Source organism: Elgaria multicarinata, chromosome 19 (assembly GCF_023053635.1).
Source record: "Elgaria multicarinata webbii isolate HBS135686 ecotype San Diego chromosome 19, rElgMul1.1.pri, whole genome shotgun sequence".
NCBI classification, from domain to species: Eukaryota; Metazoa; Chordata; class Lepidosauria; order Squamata; family Anguidae; genus Elgaria; species Elgaria multicarinata.
In genome coordinates this window covers 13,916,397-13,930,562 of record NC_086189.1, presented here as the reverse complement: position 1 = coordinate 13,930,562, position 14,166 = coordinate 13,916,397, and the positions used below count along the sequence as shown (strand labels likewise).

Here is a 14,166-nt window from a genome sequence, read left to right as displayed (position 1 = left end):
CCCAAACCTCAGCACCATTTCCACTTTTGTCTCCTGTCACTAGAGACCATTCCTCCTGCAGACTTAACTTCTCCCCTCAGCCAAGCACCAGCTACACCCCCACACCCTCAGCCCTCTACTCATGGCCTGTGTGACCCTGTTGATTCTCTTTGCTCTTTTGGTGGCTTTTGAAACCATCAGCCACGATATCCTTTCAGCCAACTGTCTGAACTAGTAGTGGGTGTGAGTGTACTACATTGCAATGGTTCTGCTTCAGAAAGTAATGCTTTGGGTGGGGGGTATTATTTGGCTCCATAGATTCTCCAGTATGTGGTTTTGTGGGATTTGGCTCTAAAATGGTTTGCACTTTTTATTTCGGAAAGAAAAGAAGTGTCGAGGCTCTGCCCATTTTCCTCATTCTCTAACTTGAAATTCCTCCATGCTAATCCATCAGAAACAAGAGGAAAGCTTCACTATCATTTCATTCATTTGCCAGAGCAAAGAGAATTCATCAGTTACTTTGACAGATGACAACATCGCTCCTGCTCTGAGAAAAAAAAAGAACTGTTGGGTTATTGTGCCAGAACTTTTCTCCTTCTGGAACTCTGTTTGTGCTCAGAAACAAACACACATCACGCAGGTCTTACACAGCAGAGCTGGTTTATTTCCTTCAGGCTTCTGTGCAGTTCAATTCAGATCAGTTCAGATCAGCACACTGAGGCATACACAGAGAGCAGTGATCATAGAGCAGTGATCAGTAAGCAGTGATCAGTCCCATTTTACACAAGTGAGAAACTATATACACATCTTACACAATTCTTATCTACATTACATACAGCTGTGATGAGGCTAACTTAGAATCTTGGCAAGGTTCCCAGAACAGCCTCTATCTCAAGGTAATTGCCCACAGATAGACTTTCTCTGTTTAACCCTGAGATAGCCATACACACACAATTTTAATGACTAAGCAAGTATTTCTTTTCATATACTTAACAGTCCTCCTCTTGCGCATGTTGTTTAAATTGTGTTACAATCTGAGACCCAGCTTTAAAAGCATCTCTTTGTGTTTTACCATTGAACGTTCCACCTGTCCTTTTTCATTTTGTTTTACTTTGAATACCCATTTACAGATAATGGCTTTACGACATTCAGGTAAAGGTACTAGCTCCCACGTTTCATTTTTTTCCATTGCTCTGATTTCCTCTGACATTGCTTCATGCCAGCCCTGAGCTTCTGTAGGTTCCATTTCCTGAATTTCCTCAAATGAAGTAGGTTCATAGGCTATTAGTAAAGCTCTATGAGAAACCTGTTTGCTTTGGTATTCATCTGAATAACGAATTGGAGCTTTGCGTTCCCTTTCTGGTCGCTTTGGCATAGTTACAGGCACAGTTTCCTCCTTTACAGTTTCTTCCCCCTCCCTCTCTTGCTGAGATTGTTCAGGAATTTCTTCTGTTTCTACAGCTTTCTGTTCTACAGGCAAACTTACATACTGTTTTGTTTCCTGCATTTGTTCATGAAAAACTACATCTCTGCTCACAATTACACTTTTGTGATATGGAGACCACAAACGATAGCCTTTTGTTTGTGTATCATATCCCAACAGTTTACATTCCAAACCTCTTTGAGCTAGTTTTCCTGGTCTGTTTTCTTTCTGAATATGAGCAAAACATTTACTCCCAAAAACCCTTATATGTGACACTCTAGGTTTTCTTTTGTAAAACATTTCATATGGAGTTTTTTCATGTACAGAGTGGTAAAGCCTGTTTAACAAATAATTTGAGGTGGACAAAGCTTCTGCCCAGAACAGGTTAGACAATCCTGACTCTTTCAATAGAGCTCTTAACATGTTCTGCAAGGTTCTGTTTTTCCTTTCTGCAACTCCATTTTGAAATGGTGAATATGGAGCAGTAAGGTTATGTTGTATACCCTCATCACTGAGGAATTTTTTAAATTGGTTGCTAAGAAATTCGCCTCCCCGGTCCGTTCTTAGATTAGCTATAGGTTCTTTAAATCTATTTTTACTCCACTTAACAAACGCTTTGAACTTTCCAAAAGTTTCACTCTTCTGTTTTAACACATACACAAATCCAAATCTACTGTAATCATCAACAATAGACAAGAAAAATCTGTTTCCTCCTTGACTTGTCTCAAAAGGACCTGCAAGATCTGCATGAATTAATTCAAAAATTATTTTTGTTGTTCTCTCACTATGTTTTGGAATGTTTGACTTATGACACTTGGTTTCACTGCATACATTACATTCTACATAGTTAGAACATGGTTTGATTTTCACCCCTTCACACAATTCTGGAATCTTAGAAATTATTTCATAGTTGGCATGACCAAACCTTTTATGAGTTAAATGGATACACTCTTGGTGTGGTTTGCAATTGGCTATTGTTTTTGTTGTGACTTTGCTGGCTACAACTTCATTTTTTGTACAAGTATTAATCACATACAAAGATTCTTTCATTATTCCCTGCACACACACCTTGTTTCCCTGTTTTATAGTACAATTTTCTTCAGTAAAACAAACCTCATACCCCATTTCTGTTAACTGAAACACACTTAGAAGGTTTGTTTCTAATTCTGGTACATATAAAACACTTTGTAGTTCAACTCCCAGACAATCAAAATATACATTACCCACACCACATATCTGGATTTTTGTTCCATTTGCAAGGGTAACACACTTTTGCTCTGAAGTAGAAGTTTCCAAGGTTACAAATGAAAGTTTGTCTTTTGCCATACTTATTGAAGCCCCAGAGTCCAAAAACCAAGGATTCATTGTCTCTTTGACTCTTGCTAGAAGACACTTCTTTTTTGATTCAGCTTCATTCATGTTGTTTTCTTCTCTCCACTTTGCTGTCAACAGCTTTTTCTTCTTCTTGTTGCAATCCCGCCTTAAGTGTTCTGTGGAACCACAGTTAAAGCATTTCTTTGCCTTTAATGCAGCCACCACGTCAGAAGATTTATGGCTTTGTTGAAATTCAGCCACAGGAAGTTTAAGGCTCTGTTGTTTTGAAGCTTGTCTTCTTTCATAGGTTTCCAGTAGTTTTCCAGCTACATACTCAAGGGTTAAATTTTTCTCCTCTTGACTTTCCATCATGGTGACAACCGCGTCGTACGATGAATCAAGACTTGACAAAATCACATAGACTTGGTGTATAGTTGTAAACTCCATCTCTCGTGCCCTGAGTTGATTGAAGAGTTCTCTCATGCTTTTCAAATGGTTTGACATAGACTCCCCTGGTTTCAGCTTCATTCCATACAGCTTCCGGGTTAGAATTATTTTACTGCCCGCTGTTTCTCTTTGATATACAGCTTGTAGCGCATTCCAGCACTCTTTTGATGTATTCAAAAACTGAATGAAGGAAATTTGAGAGTCTTCCACAGCTAATGCAATAACTGCCATTGCTTTTGCATCGTCCTTAAACCATTTAGCATTCTGTGGATCTGCTCTATCTGGTGGATCCTCTGTGACTACATACCACAGTTCAGCCTGAATCAGATACATTTGCGTTTTGTAAGACCATAATGCATAGTTAGAGTCATTCAGCTTTTCCAACAATTGATGCAAACCAGACATATTAGCTCCTGCCATTCCCTCTGCTTTAGGAATTGGTATCTCACCGTCCTCCTGCTCAGAGTCCTCCTCAGAGTCAGCCGACTGAGATTTTTCCTCACTTTGCAGCACTGGCTTTAGCTTGATGTCTTCCTCCATCAACAGTCTTCTGTTTTAGCAGACTCCTGGTTCTGATACTGCACCGTTCCCACCAAGTTCTGGTTCTTCTGCCTGGGTTAGGCTGGCGTAGGCTTCCTGGACTGGACTGGGCCCATAACCTTTGTTGGGTTATTGTGCCAGAACTTTTCTCCTTCTGGAACTCTGTTTGTGCTCAGAAACAAACACACATCACGCAGGTCTTACACAGCAGAGCTGGTTTATTTCCTTCAGGCTTCTGTGCAGTTCAATTCAGATCAGTTCAGATCAGCACACTGAGGCATACACAGAGAGCAGTGATCATAGAGCAGTGATCAGTAAGCAGTGATCAGTCCCATTTTACACAAGTGAGAAACTATATACACATCTTACACAATTCTTATCTACATTACATACAGCTGTGATGAGGCTAACTTAGAATCTTGGCAAGGTTCCCAGAACAGCCTCTATCTCAAGGTAATTGCCCACAGATAGACTTTCTCTGTTTAACCCTGAGATAGCCATACACACACAATTTTAATGACTAAGCAAGTATTTCTTTTCATATACTTAACAAGAACGTCCCCTGCTTTCCTCCTCCACTGGTGATGATGCCAGTTAGACTTCTCTGGACTTCCAATTAGACTTTCAAAGAAAGAATCATCACTGAAAGAACCCTATTTGCAAAACCGAACCCCATATCCTTTCAGCCTTTTCCCAGTATTTCCCAAACAAGACAATATCCTGAAATTTATTCTTATAGACCGCTTCTTAACAGACCCCCTATGAATAAACATAAGCACAAGCCAACCCTGTCCCATGCCCTTGTCATATCTTGTTTTTACTTTGCAAGCTCTTACAGGTAGACATAATTCCTAGCCTTCTGTTTGTATTGATTGTGACTTTTGGATGCCTCTTATATAAAAATAATAACATGCTTTTCATTCACTTTTGAGCAGGAATCCACATATGACTAATGCTTTCCCCCATAAAATTGTGGCTCCTCCTGTTGAGTCATGAATTTAATAAAAGTCTCTGCTCACATAGAAGAGGGGGGGAAACTGCAACCTCAGCATGATCATTAACTGTGTATTTTGCACAAAGCAAAATCTGCAAACAATAAGATTGTTCTGAATTACGGAGTGGTGGTTCTGAGATGATGCCAAGTATCAAGCAGTGGAGAACATTCTGGATGTGAAAAGGGAAGAACAATTCAATAGAGATTTGTTTTAGGTTGTTGATAGGATATTATTAGGGGAAGTATGCAAACCCCATAATCACTACTAATTCACTTCAGAACGAAGGAGATTTAAAATTGAATTAAGCAGAGAAACCCGACTGTGAGAGGGACACATAGATTGATCGGCTTATTTTGCTTCATTTGTTTTGCGTCACGGCCTTCTGGGCCATCCCAGATGTTACACTGCCAGTCTGCTGACCACGGTGAAGTGGTTAGTAGCTGGTTTTCGGCTCTTACGTTCCCCACACATGTTTCCAGTTTGAATTCCCCCTCGCCTTCCTTTGTCATCATTTACCGAGATGCATCTTTTCATATGCACTGGTGCGGCCCCATGTCTAATGTTGCAAAACACCCCCGAACCCTGTCTAAATGCTAACCAAAGTTTTAATCAGTTCAGATGTGTTTAACCATGTTTAAGGCCAGCAAAGAAAAGGTGGTCGTGGGGAATTCAATGGCAGTTATAGCCAGTTGGGACTCATCTACACCAAGCAGGGTATTGCGGTATGAAAGCGGTATATAAAAGGCAGGAGCCACACGACTGCTTTATAGAGGTATTGAAGTGCACTGACAACTGTTGGGGCCCATTGGCACAGACCATATACCGCTTTCATACCACTTTCATAGTGTTCTATCCTGCTTGGTGTAGATGTGTCAATGGGCCCCAACAGTTGTCAGTGCACTTCAGTACCACTATAAAGCCGTCGTGTGGCTCCTGCCTTTTATATACCGCTTTCATACCAGTTCCATAGTGGAATATCCTGCTTGGTGTAGATGAGCCCTGTGACTGGTTGTGTAAATGGCAGGTTCACCAGAGGCGGAGCCAAAGAGTTCCCAGAGGTGGAGCAATCTTTTGAATCTACAGCATTCAGAAACCCCTACTACAGAAAGGGTAACTGAAGCAGTTGAACTTTTAAGATCATGCGTCCAAAGGAGGGCAGGGAGGGAAGCATCCCACAAAAGAACCACTTTAGGCCCACATTCTACTGTTCCAGCAACAACTCCCATTGCACAGGAAATCAAGTGACTTTAAGATCATGCATGCAAAACAATGCAAGGGAATCCATAGAGCCATACAAAATAGCAGCAGTGATATTCTCAGAGCTTTGACAACCAGCAGCCAGTTCTGGGTGCATCTAAAATCTACTCCTTTGCATGTAATAGCGGTGTTGGTGTTGGTGATGACGAGCCACACAAAATCACTCCAGACAGCAATCTATGAAGCCCACACGAACTGCAGGCAGCAATTTACTCACTCCAGGCAGAAATCCACTCACCCCAGTGTTACCACACAGAGCAAACACACATACAGAAATGCAGAACCACACACTGATCTCTACCACCATCACCACCCCGTGCTCCAGCCATGCCACAGAATCCAGCCACCAAAAGATTTATTTATTTTTACAAACGGAAGAAGAGAATCCATTAGCGTTGCAAATATGCAACAACCAGAGTAGATGTTTTTACTAGGCTAAAGAAATACCCACCCCCCCAACTACTGGCAGGTTTTTGAAAAGCAAGCAAACAAGCAATTCCATTGCCAGCAATATTTTTACAAGTAAAACAAAACGGAGCAAGAATCGCCAACCCAAAGGACCCCAAGCAATGACACAGATTTCTTAAAATAACTAGACAAAAGTAAATGACTTCTAAAAGGGATTTAAAGGTGCAATTCTATGCATGTTTACACAGGGCCATTTTTATCTATCTAAACAGGCACAGGATTATATAAGATAATAAGAATACATAGAATAAAATAAACATCTGTACCAGTTTCATGTGTGCTAGCCAAGCATCTGCTGTCTTATCCTTTTATTACCCAGCCCTATTCCTAGGATCTAAAAGACACATAAGAAAATATTCTGGTGCAATGCAATGCAAAATTAGGCCAAGAGTAGTGTGCAATCCTGAACATGCCTGGTTTTCAATCACTAAATGAGAGAAGAGGGTGCTGTATGCGAATTAGGATGAGAACGTTGTGAGCCTTCCCTTTGTAGCCACTCAGACCTTGTGTTATTCTGAGTGGGATTCTTCTAGCGGATTGCCAGTGGTTACTGACTGTTCTGTTCATTGCAACTGAATTCGGTTGTACTTTATAAAGTACCTCTTTTAATCTCCCCCCTACCCTTTAATTTCAGGGATCTATCTGTTGGATTTAATCTACATTGATTCAGCATATCCGGCTTCATGCAGCATCATGGAGAATGAACAAAGATCCAATCAAATGAACAATATCCTCCGAATAATTGCTGATTTGCAAGTCTCCTGTAGCTATGGTTGGTAGTTTTCCTCTTCACCAATATTATGTTAATGTAAGAAATTAGTAGCTCATGTCTGGCTCATATAAAGATGGGCCTTAAGGGATCGTGTAAATCAGGAAGCTCTGTGCTACTAAACAGTTTAGGGCACAATCTTATGCATGTTTCAACAGAAAAAAATTCCTACAACTCTCAGCATTTCCTAGCCAGCATGGCTGGATGGGATATGCTGGGATTTGTAGAACTTTTTTTTTTTTTTTAGTTTAAACCTGCATAGGATTGCCCCTTAGTTTTCACCTTTTGTATAATTTCAGTGTTAATGCCAAATAGTTAGTGTGTTTTGTTTTTCTGCCCCAATTTACGTTACCAGGCATCCTTAAATACGTATTGTACAGAGGTATATTCTTCCGGTTTTAATGTTCTTTTTAATGGTCAAATCCCATTTCAGATGTTTAGTGACACCCATGAGCTTGTGTTTTCTCTAATTTCTGGGTTTGGTCCTTTCTCCACTGGTTCCAGGGTGAGGTATCTATACATTTGAGAAGCACCTTCTCCTGGTTGGCAGTCAGGGCTTCAGCAAGAAATGAGGGGTTTCTCCTCAGCTCCAGACCAGCTAGTAGGCTTTTGGTATGGCCCTTGTGGCACTGTTTGAATTGTACTAAAGCAGCTTATTAATTTCTGAGTTAGCATCCAACTTAAATATGCTGCCTCCAAGTGGGATCTCTTAATTTATTAATTTATGTATTTATTGCATTTATATACCGCCCATAGCCGAAGCTCTCTGGGAGGTTTACAAAAGTTAAGAACAGTAAACATTAAAACAAAATATACAATGTTTAAAAACATAAAAAGCATAAAAACACAGTATTCTTATAAAAACACCTATTCTGGGTTCCGTTAAAAACAAACAAACTCAGCATATGTTGTTAAATGCCTGGGAGAAGAGGAAGGTCTTAACCTGGCGCCGAAAAGATAACAATGTTGGCTCCAGACGAGCTTCATCAGGGAGATCATTCCATAATTGGGGGCCCACCACTGAAAAGGCCCTCTCCTTTGTTGCCATCCTCCGAGCTTCCCTCGGAGTAGGCACTCGAAGGAGGACCTTAGATGTTGAGTGCAGTGTACGGGTAGATTCATGTCGGGAGAGGCATTCTGTCAGGTGTTGTGGTCCCAAGCCGTGCAAGGCTTTATAGGTCAAAACCAGCACCTTGAATTGGGCTCGGAAACGTATAGGCAGCCAATGCAAGCAGGCCAGAATCCTTTTTGTTCACTGGGTACCAGTTAGTACACTTATACTGTCAAATGGTTTTCGTCTCTCTCTCTCTCTCTCTCTCTATATATATATATATATATTGGGGTTAAGGAATTTTTGTCCAGGCTCTGGGCTTCATCTGGGCTTTGTCTGGGGGGTGAGGGGAAGCCCCTCCCCTTGGTGTCTGCCTTCACAAACGTTAGGCTGCCTCATCCCTGAGACTAGAAGTTCAAATTTCCCTTTTCTTGCTACGTCATTTCATCCTGATTTTCATACTTTTAAAAAGTGTATCATGAAATCTGCATCATAGAACATGTCTTTTCTATATGTAACGTGAGCCAAGTGCAAACTTTGAACCTAACATTCCTGTGCAGTGCTCAATAGAGTCAGATCCTTAGGCTAATCATCTCTCCTTGGGGGAAAATATTGGGGTTACATTTCGGAATAGACAGTGGAAGGAAGAAAAGTTTGAAGTACGTGGTTGGAACACAAGAAGGAACTGCTTTTCTTCTTGTCAGTTTGGGGATTTATATTACTATTTTTTTTTAATACAGATCACCTTATAACGCTACCCCATGTGCAAAAATACTTAAAGTCTGTCCGATACATTGAAGAGCTTCAAAAATTTGTGGAAGACGATAACTACAAGTAAGTACCATCCCTTTCTTTGCCCCAGCTGACTTCATGGAAAAGTTGGCCTAGCTGGAGACTTGAATAAAAGACTTAACTACTCCTGGCAGGGACATAAGTACATTTTTTTAAAATAAATAAATAAATCCGTTTTAAACAGTGATGATATTGTCAACGGTCTGAGTGAAATCCCAGATGGATCTTGTCTATAAGATTTAACCTCATTTCTAAAATAAGACCATCCTATAAAGACTCAAAAAAATCAGATAAGCATACCTGCTATTTTACTGCATTGCAGTTCCATGCTCTTAAATTGAAGAACACCTTGAAGATGAGACATACAGACTAGATCCAGAAGACCACATTTTCCACTGTGTGGTGTTTTCGTAGTCATGTCTCATTAGAGGTTTAAGTGGCTATTGGTGTTGTAAATAGTTTATCTTACAGTGGCGTTAGCCAAGCGACGGGGATAAGGAGCAGGTGTCAGCAGCTCCAAAATATCTTATTACTGGAGATTCCAGCACTGACCCAGATGCGTTTGTGAGGGCTCTGCTGCCTCCTTCAACACGGTCGGTGGGGAGAACAGGAGTCGGAGTGTAATTTCCACCCAGACTGGGAAGCCTGCATATAATTGCAGACACGAATTCATCACTCAAGGCTACATGGAAAGATTTTGTAACAATGTATTATATTTTGATTAATGAATAAGTGGTCTGGATTCTATCAACTCTACTTCCTATTAAGTTTAGAGGAGTGAACGTATAGATGAATTCTTTTGAGGGGGGTGGTCCTTACTGGGCATTACAGAAGCCTGCTGGAATGGAGAGAACTGATGGGATGCAGTCATCTCTGGATAAAAACTCTACAGGAAGGACAGGAAAGGGTGTACTGGGGGAGGTGTTGCTCAGTACATCAAAGGGGACATGGTGTCGAGCAGACAAAACATCTGAAAGGGGATACTCCTCCACAGAACTGTTGTGGGTGACAATAGCATGTTCCAAAACTAATTTAGTGCTAAGAATGTACTATCGCCCCTAGAACAGAATGCTCAAGGTGACCTTAAGATGGAAAATGAAATCAGGGAGGCCTCCAAACGAAGGAGCGTTGTAATAACGGGTGACTTCAAATGAATGCCTATTCCAGTCAAGAAAAAGAGGTCACATTTCTTGTCCAGTCCTTTGATTTTAGAATCAGTAACATGGGTATCAATGGAACCAGGTATTGTATCTGCCGCGCTTCCAGCTTGCTTTTTCAGTTGAGTCCCACGGCCTGCATTCCATGAACCTCCAGTGCACACAGTCCCTATGGAAGCACGGAAGTGGGTTCCGACTGCAGACACCACCTGTCTGTTAGACCAGACCTGCTCCTCCTGCGGCTATGCCAACAGGACCACTGATTTACCAGAATCAGACCCCGGTGACTATCAGTTGGACTCATCCAAATCGGAATCTTCAGATAACTACCATCACCAGCAGAAGTTATTTGCTTCTATGCAGAACAGTTTGTCCGTGTGGCTACGTCCTTAGGATTTGGAAGTACAGCAAGTAGATATCCCAGTCAAGGGCCCCCGTCATGGATTTTGTCCAGATTGAAACCACTAGACCTGTGGTCTTGCCAGTCCTCTGCTCTTTCATCAGAGCAGCAAGAGAGTCCTAGAAAAAGCCCTCCTCCACCCCTGCGTAGAGTATTAGGATCACGATAGCAACTTCTTCAGGACCTTGTCAACAATATTATTTAACCCCTTTCAATACCAGGTTCACTAGCCCACCCCAGTCTGGAGGAGTGTCCTGGTGAGGAAGATAGTATTCTTAGGGACCATAGCGACTCACCCTCCCCAAACATATAACCTAGGTCGATGCTGCACTGAATTCCCAAATGAGCAGAGCTAAGCGAAATTGACCCCACGCAGCTCAATTAACCAGGTTTGGTGATGCATGCCAGATCTGCTCCCTCATTCAGAATCAAATCACGAATGAATGAGGTCTTAGTAGGAGCAGAACTGGCATTAAACAGCAATACCATGAGGCGAGAGGGACCAGTAGCCATGCCACAAGATATTTGTGGAAATAGCGGAGAGTCAGCAGAGGAGATGGCCTGCACCCATTCGTATCCTCTAAGCTACTGCTTCCTCCATCTCCTTGTCCCATGCCATCCCCAGCCAGTAATCACTCCTGTAGGGGCGCCCCCATTCTCCTCCTCCCTGTCCCTTGCATCCAGACACAACTTACTGAACAAAACACACACAAGTGCCCATACTTTCAGTCAGCTAAAACAAGGCTGACATCAGTTTCCCAGAGGACCTTTTCTTCTATCGCCCCCAGATTGTGGAATGGCCTGCCAGAGGAGATTCGTAAAATTAACTCTCTGTGTGATTTTAAGGCAGCTTTAAAGACTAGCCTTTTCCGGCAGGCCTATCCAGATCAATGTAAAATCAAGAATTTTTAAGATGTATTGATTCCTGTTCTAATGTTGTTCCCCGCCTCGATCCAAAGGGAGAGGCGGGTAAGAAATAAAATTATCATTATTATTATTATTATTATTATTATTATTCCCGCCCAGAGAATAAAAGAGCACTAGCCCAACAAATCGTGAGGTCAACATCATCTTAAAGACCCATCCACCAAGCATACAAGGTGTGCATTCGCTGGCAGAAAGCCAAGCCCTCCCCTTGGCTGCAGTCCCCCATATTCAACTCCCAGCCACTCTTAGCCCTCACCCAGGAGAACCCACAACTAATAACCCAGATAAAACCATTCATTCCACGAGGTGACATGCACTCGGCGATGTTGGCACAGTGACAGCTCCTTGGAAGCAGGGGATCAGATGGACTCAACTCCCGGCTATCTGTAGGCTCCCATTTTGTCTCATGCCTTGCCTCCTACTGGCTGCTCAGGCTCGTACCTCTGTCCAGGCATAAGCTTTATATTCTCTGGAAGGGAAGGGAGATGAAACAGGTAAAATTAGGTGGCTGAACACACTCTCCAACTAGCTCCTCCCCCATCCTGCAGAACCCATCCCTAGAAAAACCAAATCAATGGTGGTCTTTTTGCAGCTGAAAATTCTCTTTGTTTATTTTATCAACACGTCTATTTTTTGGATCAGATTGAAAGCAGATATAGGAACAATGGTGTTTTTAAACCAGGATCCTGCTCAATGTATCATGTCTTCCAGATGGGGGGAAAAATGTTGCCTGCAAAATATTTTCAATGCAGCTTATCACTTTTTGAAAAATTTGGGGATGGGATTTTATCAGCATACTTGCGGCAGGATGTGCGTGCATAAATGTGCGAATAAGCTCTTGTTGTCTTTTTCCATCTGCTGTATAGATTGCCTGGAGACATGAGTGTGTAGTTTTACATTCTAAAACAATAGTCTGCAGACACTTAGAGGCTGAAATCCGTTTTTGTCATGTATTTATGTCCAAATGACACAATATATATTATGAATGAAAACACTTTGGAATCCCCAGGAGGCCAATAAATGTCCTACAAGATGTTAAGAAAAGCAAGTAGCAGATACAGACTTACTTTGCCAACAAGAATAGGGTGTTTAGGGTGGATTCCTGCATTGAGCAGGAGGTTGGACTCGATGGCCTTATAGGCCCCTTCCAACGCTACTATTCTATGATTCTATAAATTAAACGCTTTTTAAAAAAACCAAGAAGGAGAACTTGGCCATACACTTCTGATAGTCCCTTCCATGCAATTTTCATTTAAATGAATGTGAGCTCTGTGTGTGTGACTATGTAGTAAGGTTCACATGGGAGATATTCCTGGGGTGTGTGTGGTTGTTAACTTTTTCGTTTTCTGTGGTGTGGATTGGAGGCATGGAAGCATTCTCTATAGCAAGGGTGAAAAGTGAATCATTGCAATTTGTGTGTGCGTGGGTGTCTGTGTGTGTGTGTGTTGTGGGGGTGTTCTTAGACTCGATGCCAGAGACTTAACCACATTGTCTAATTTAATTCTTGGGAGGGTTTCACATTCATGCAGTAATATAAAGATTATATATACAGTAGTTTTTCATTAGCTTGAATATAGCTTGAAAACAAAGGGCTTCTCTAAATATTTAGCGCTATGACACAATTCTTGGAAGCGCTACAGAACATGAGTAATTTTTTTTTTTAAAAAAAACACAACCTTCCTGAAAACAGTTTTAATCTCCTCAGAGGGAATGCTAGCCACAGTGAGCAGTATTTACATACATTTTGATAGAGGTCATCCAGTGCTCTTCCTTTTGATCTGCATGTTCGTTTCCTGAATAAATACGCTCACTTTCCGTGCAAAGATATTAAACCTTAGGTACCTAGGAAGACTGTAACAGGAATCAAAAGAAAGAGGAAAAGGGTAAACAAAACAGATCAGAGTTGGACAGCTAAGTTACCCAAAGCAAAGCTGACCTTTCTAGGCATTTCTTTGGAAGAATATAGGCTCCTACACTGCCGTGTTTGTTGGCTCAGCAACGCAGGTTTTTCTCTGCAGGTGGTCGTAGAATGGCATCTAGACTGTGTCCTGTGCTGGGTTTCTTTTCTGTCTGTAGTGATTCTGAAGGTATGGAATTTTTTTTAAGCATTCAGCAAAAAACTCTTCCTCTTGGATAACTCAATCCACAGACTATTTAGTTTTCTCTTGAATTCTGGTGCTGTGCCAGAAGGATGTATTGGCCCTGCAGAGGTAGCAAGAACACTCAGGCCTTATAAGGGGAAAAATACCTTCTGTCAACTCTGGCTTTTCGTGCCTCTTTTTATTGAAATAGGAGCATTAGTTAGACTCAGGAAGAACTACTTCTTATCCTTGGCAGAATGTAAGATTCGTCTTTGTATAAAGTTATAATACAAGGACGTATAATATAGCATTATACAATTATAATACAAGGACGTCTAATTCAGCATAATGCAACGTTGTGCAATTATAATTGTATAATGTTATATTAGATGTCCTTGTACAATGTAGAATTTCTGTGAACCACCCAGAGAGCTTTCGCTATTTGTCAGGATAGAAATGTAATAGATCGATAGATCGATAGATAGATAGATAGATAGATAGATAGATAGATAGATAGATAGAGTGTTACAGCAAATATACTGGAAATGTTCTCTGGTTCTGTCTCT

General features: G+C 41.4%; 1 protein-coding gene across 3 annotated transcripts in view; it reads left to right on the top strand.

The window, feature by feature from the left end:
* Positions 1-14,166, top strand: part of RALGPS1 (Ral GEF with PH domain and SH3 binding motif 1) — a 185,570-nt gene that overhangs the window by 119,621 nt on the left and 51,783 nt on the right. For all 3 annotated transcript variants that reach the window (XM_063144542.1, XM_063144540.1, XM_063144541.1), the window contains 2 exons: positions 7,058-7,195; positions 8,984-9,077. In XM_063144542.1, coding sequence (XP_063000612.1) covers positions 7,058-7,195; positions 8,984-9,077 — 232 coding nt within the window. The remainder of the gene's footprint in view (positions 1-7,057; positions 7,196-8,983; positions 9,078-14,166) is intronic.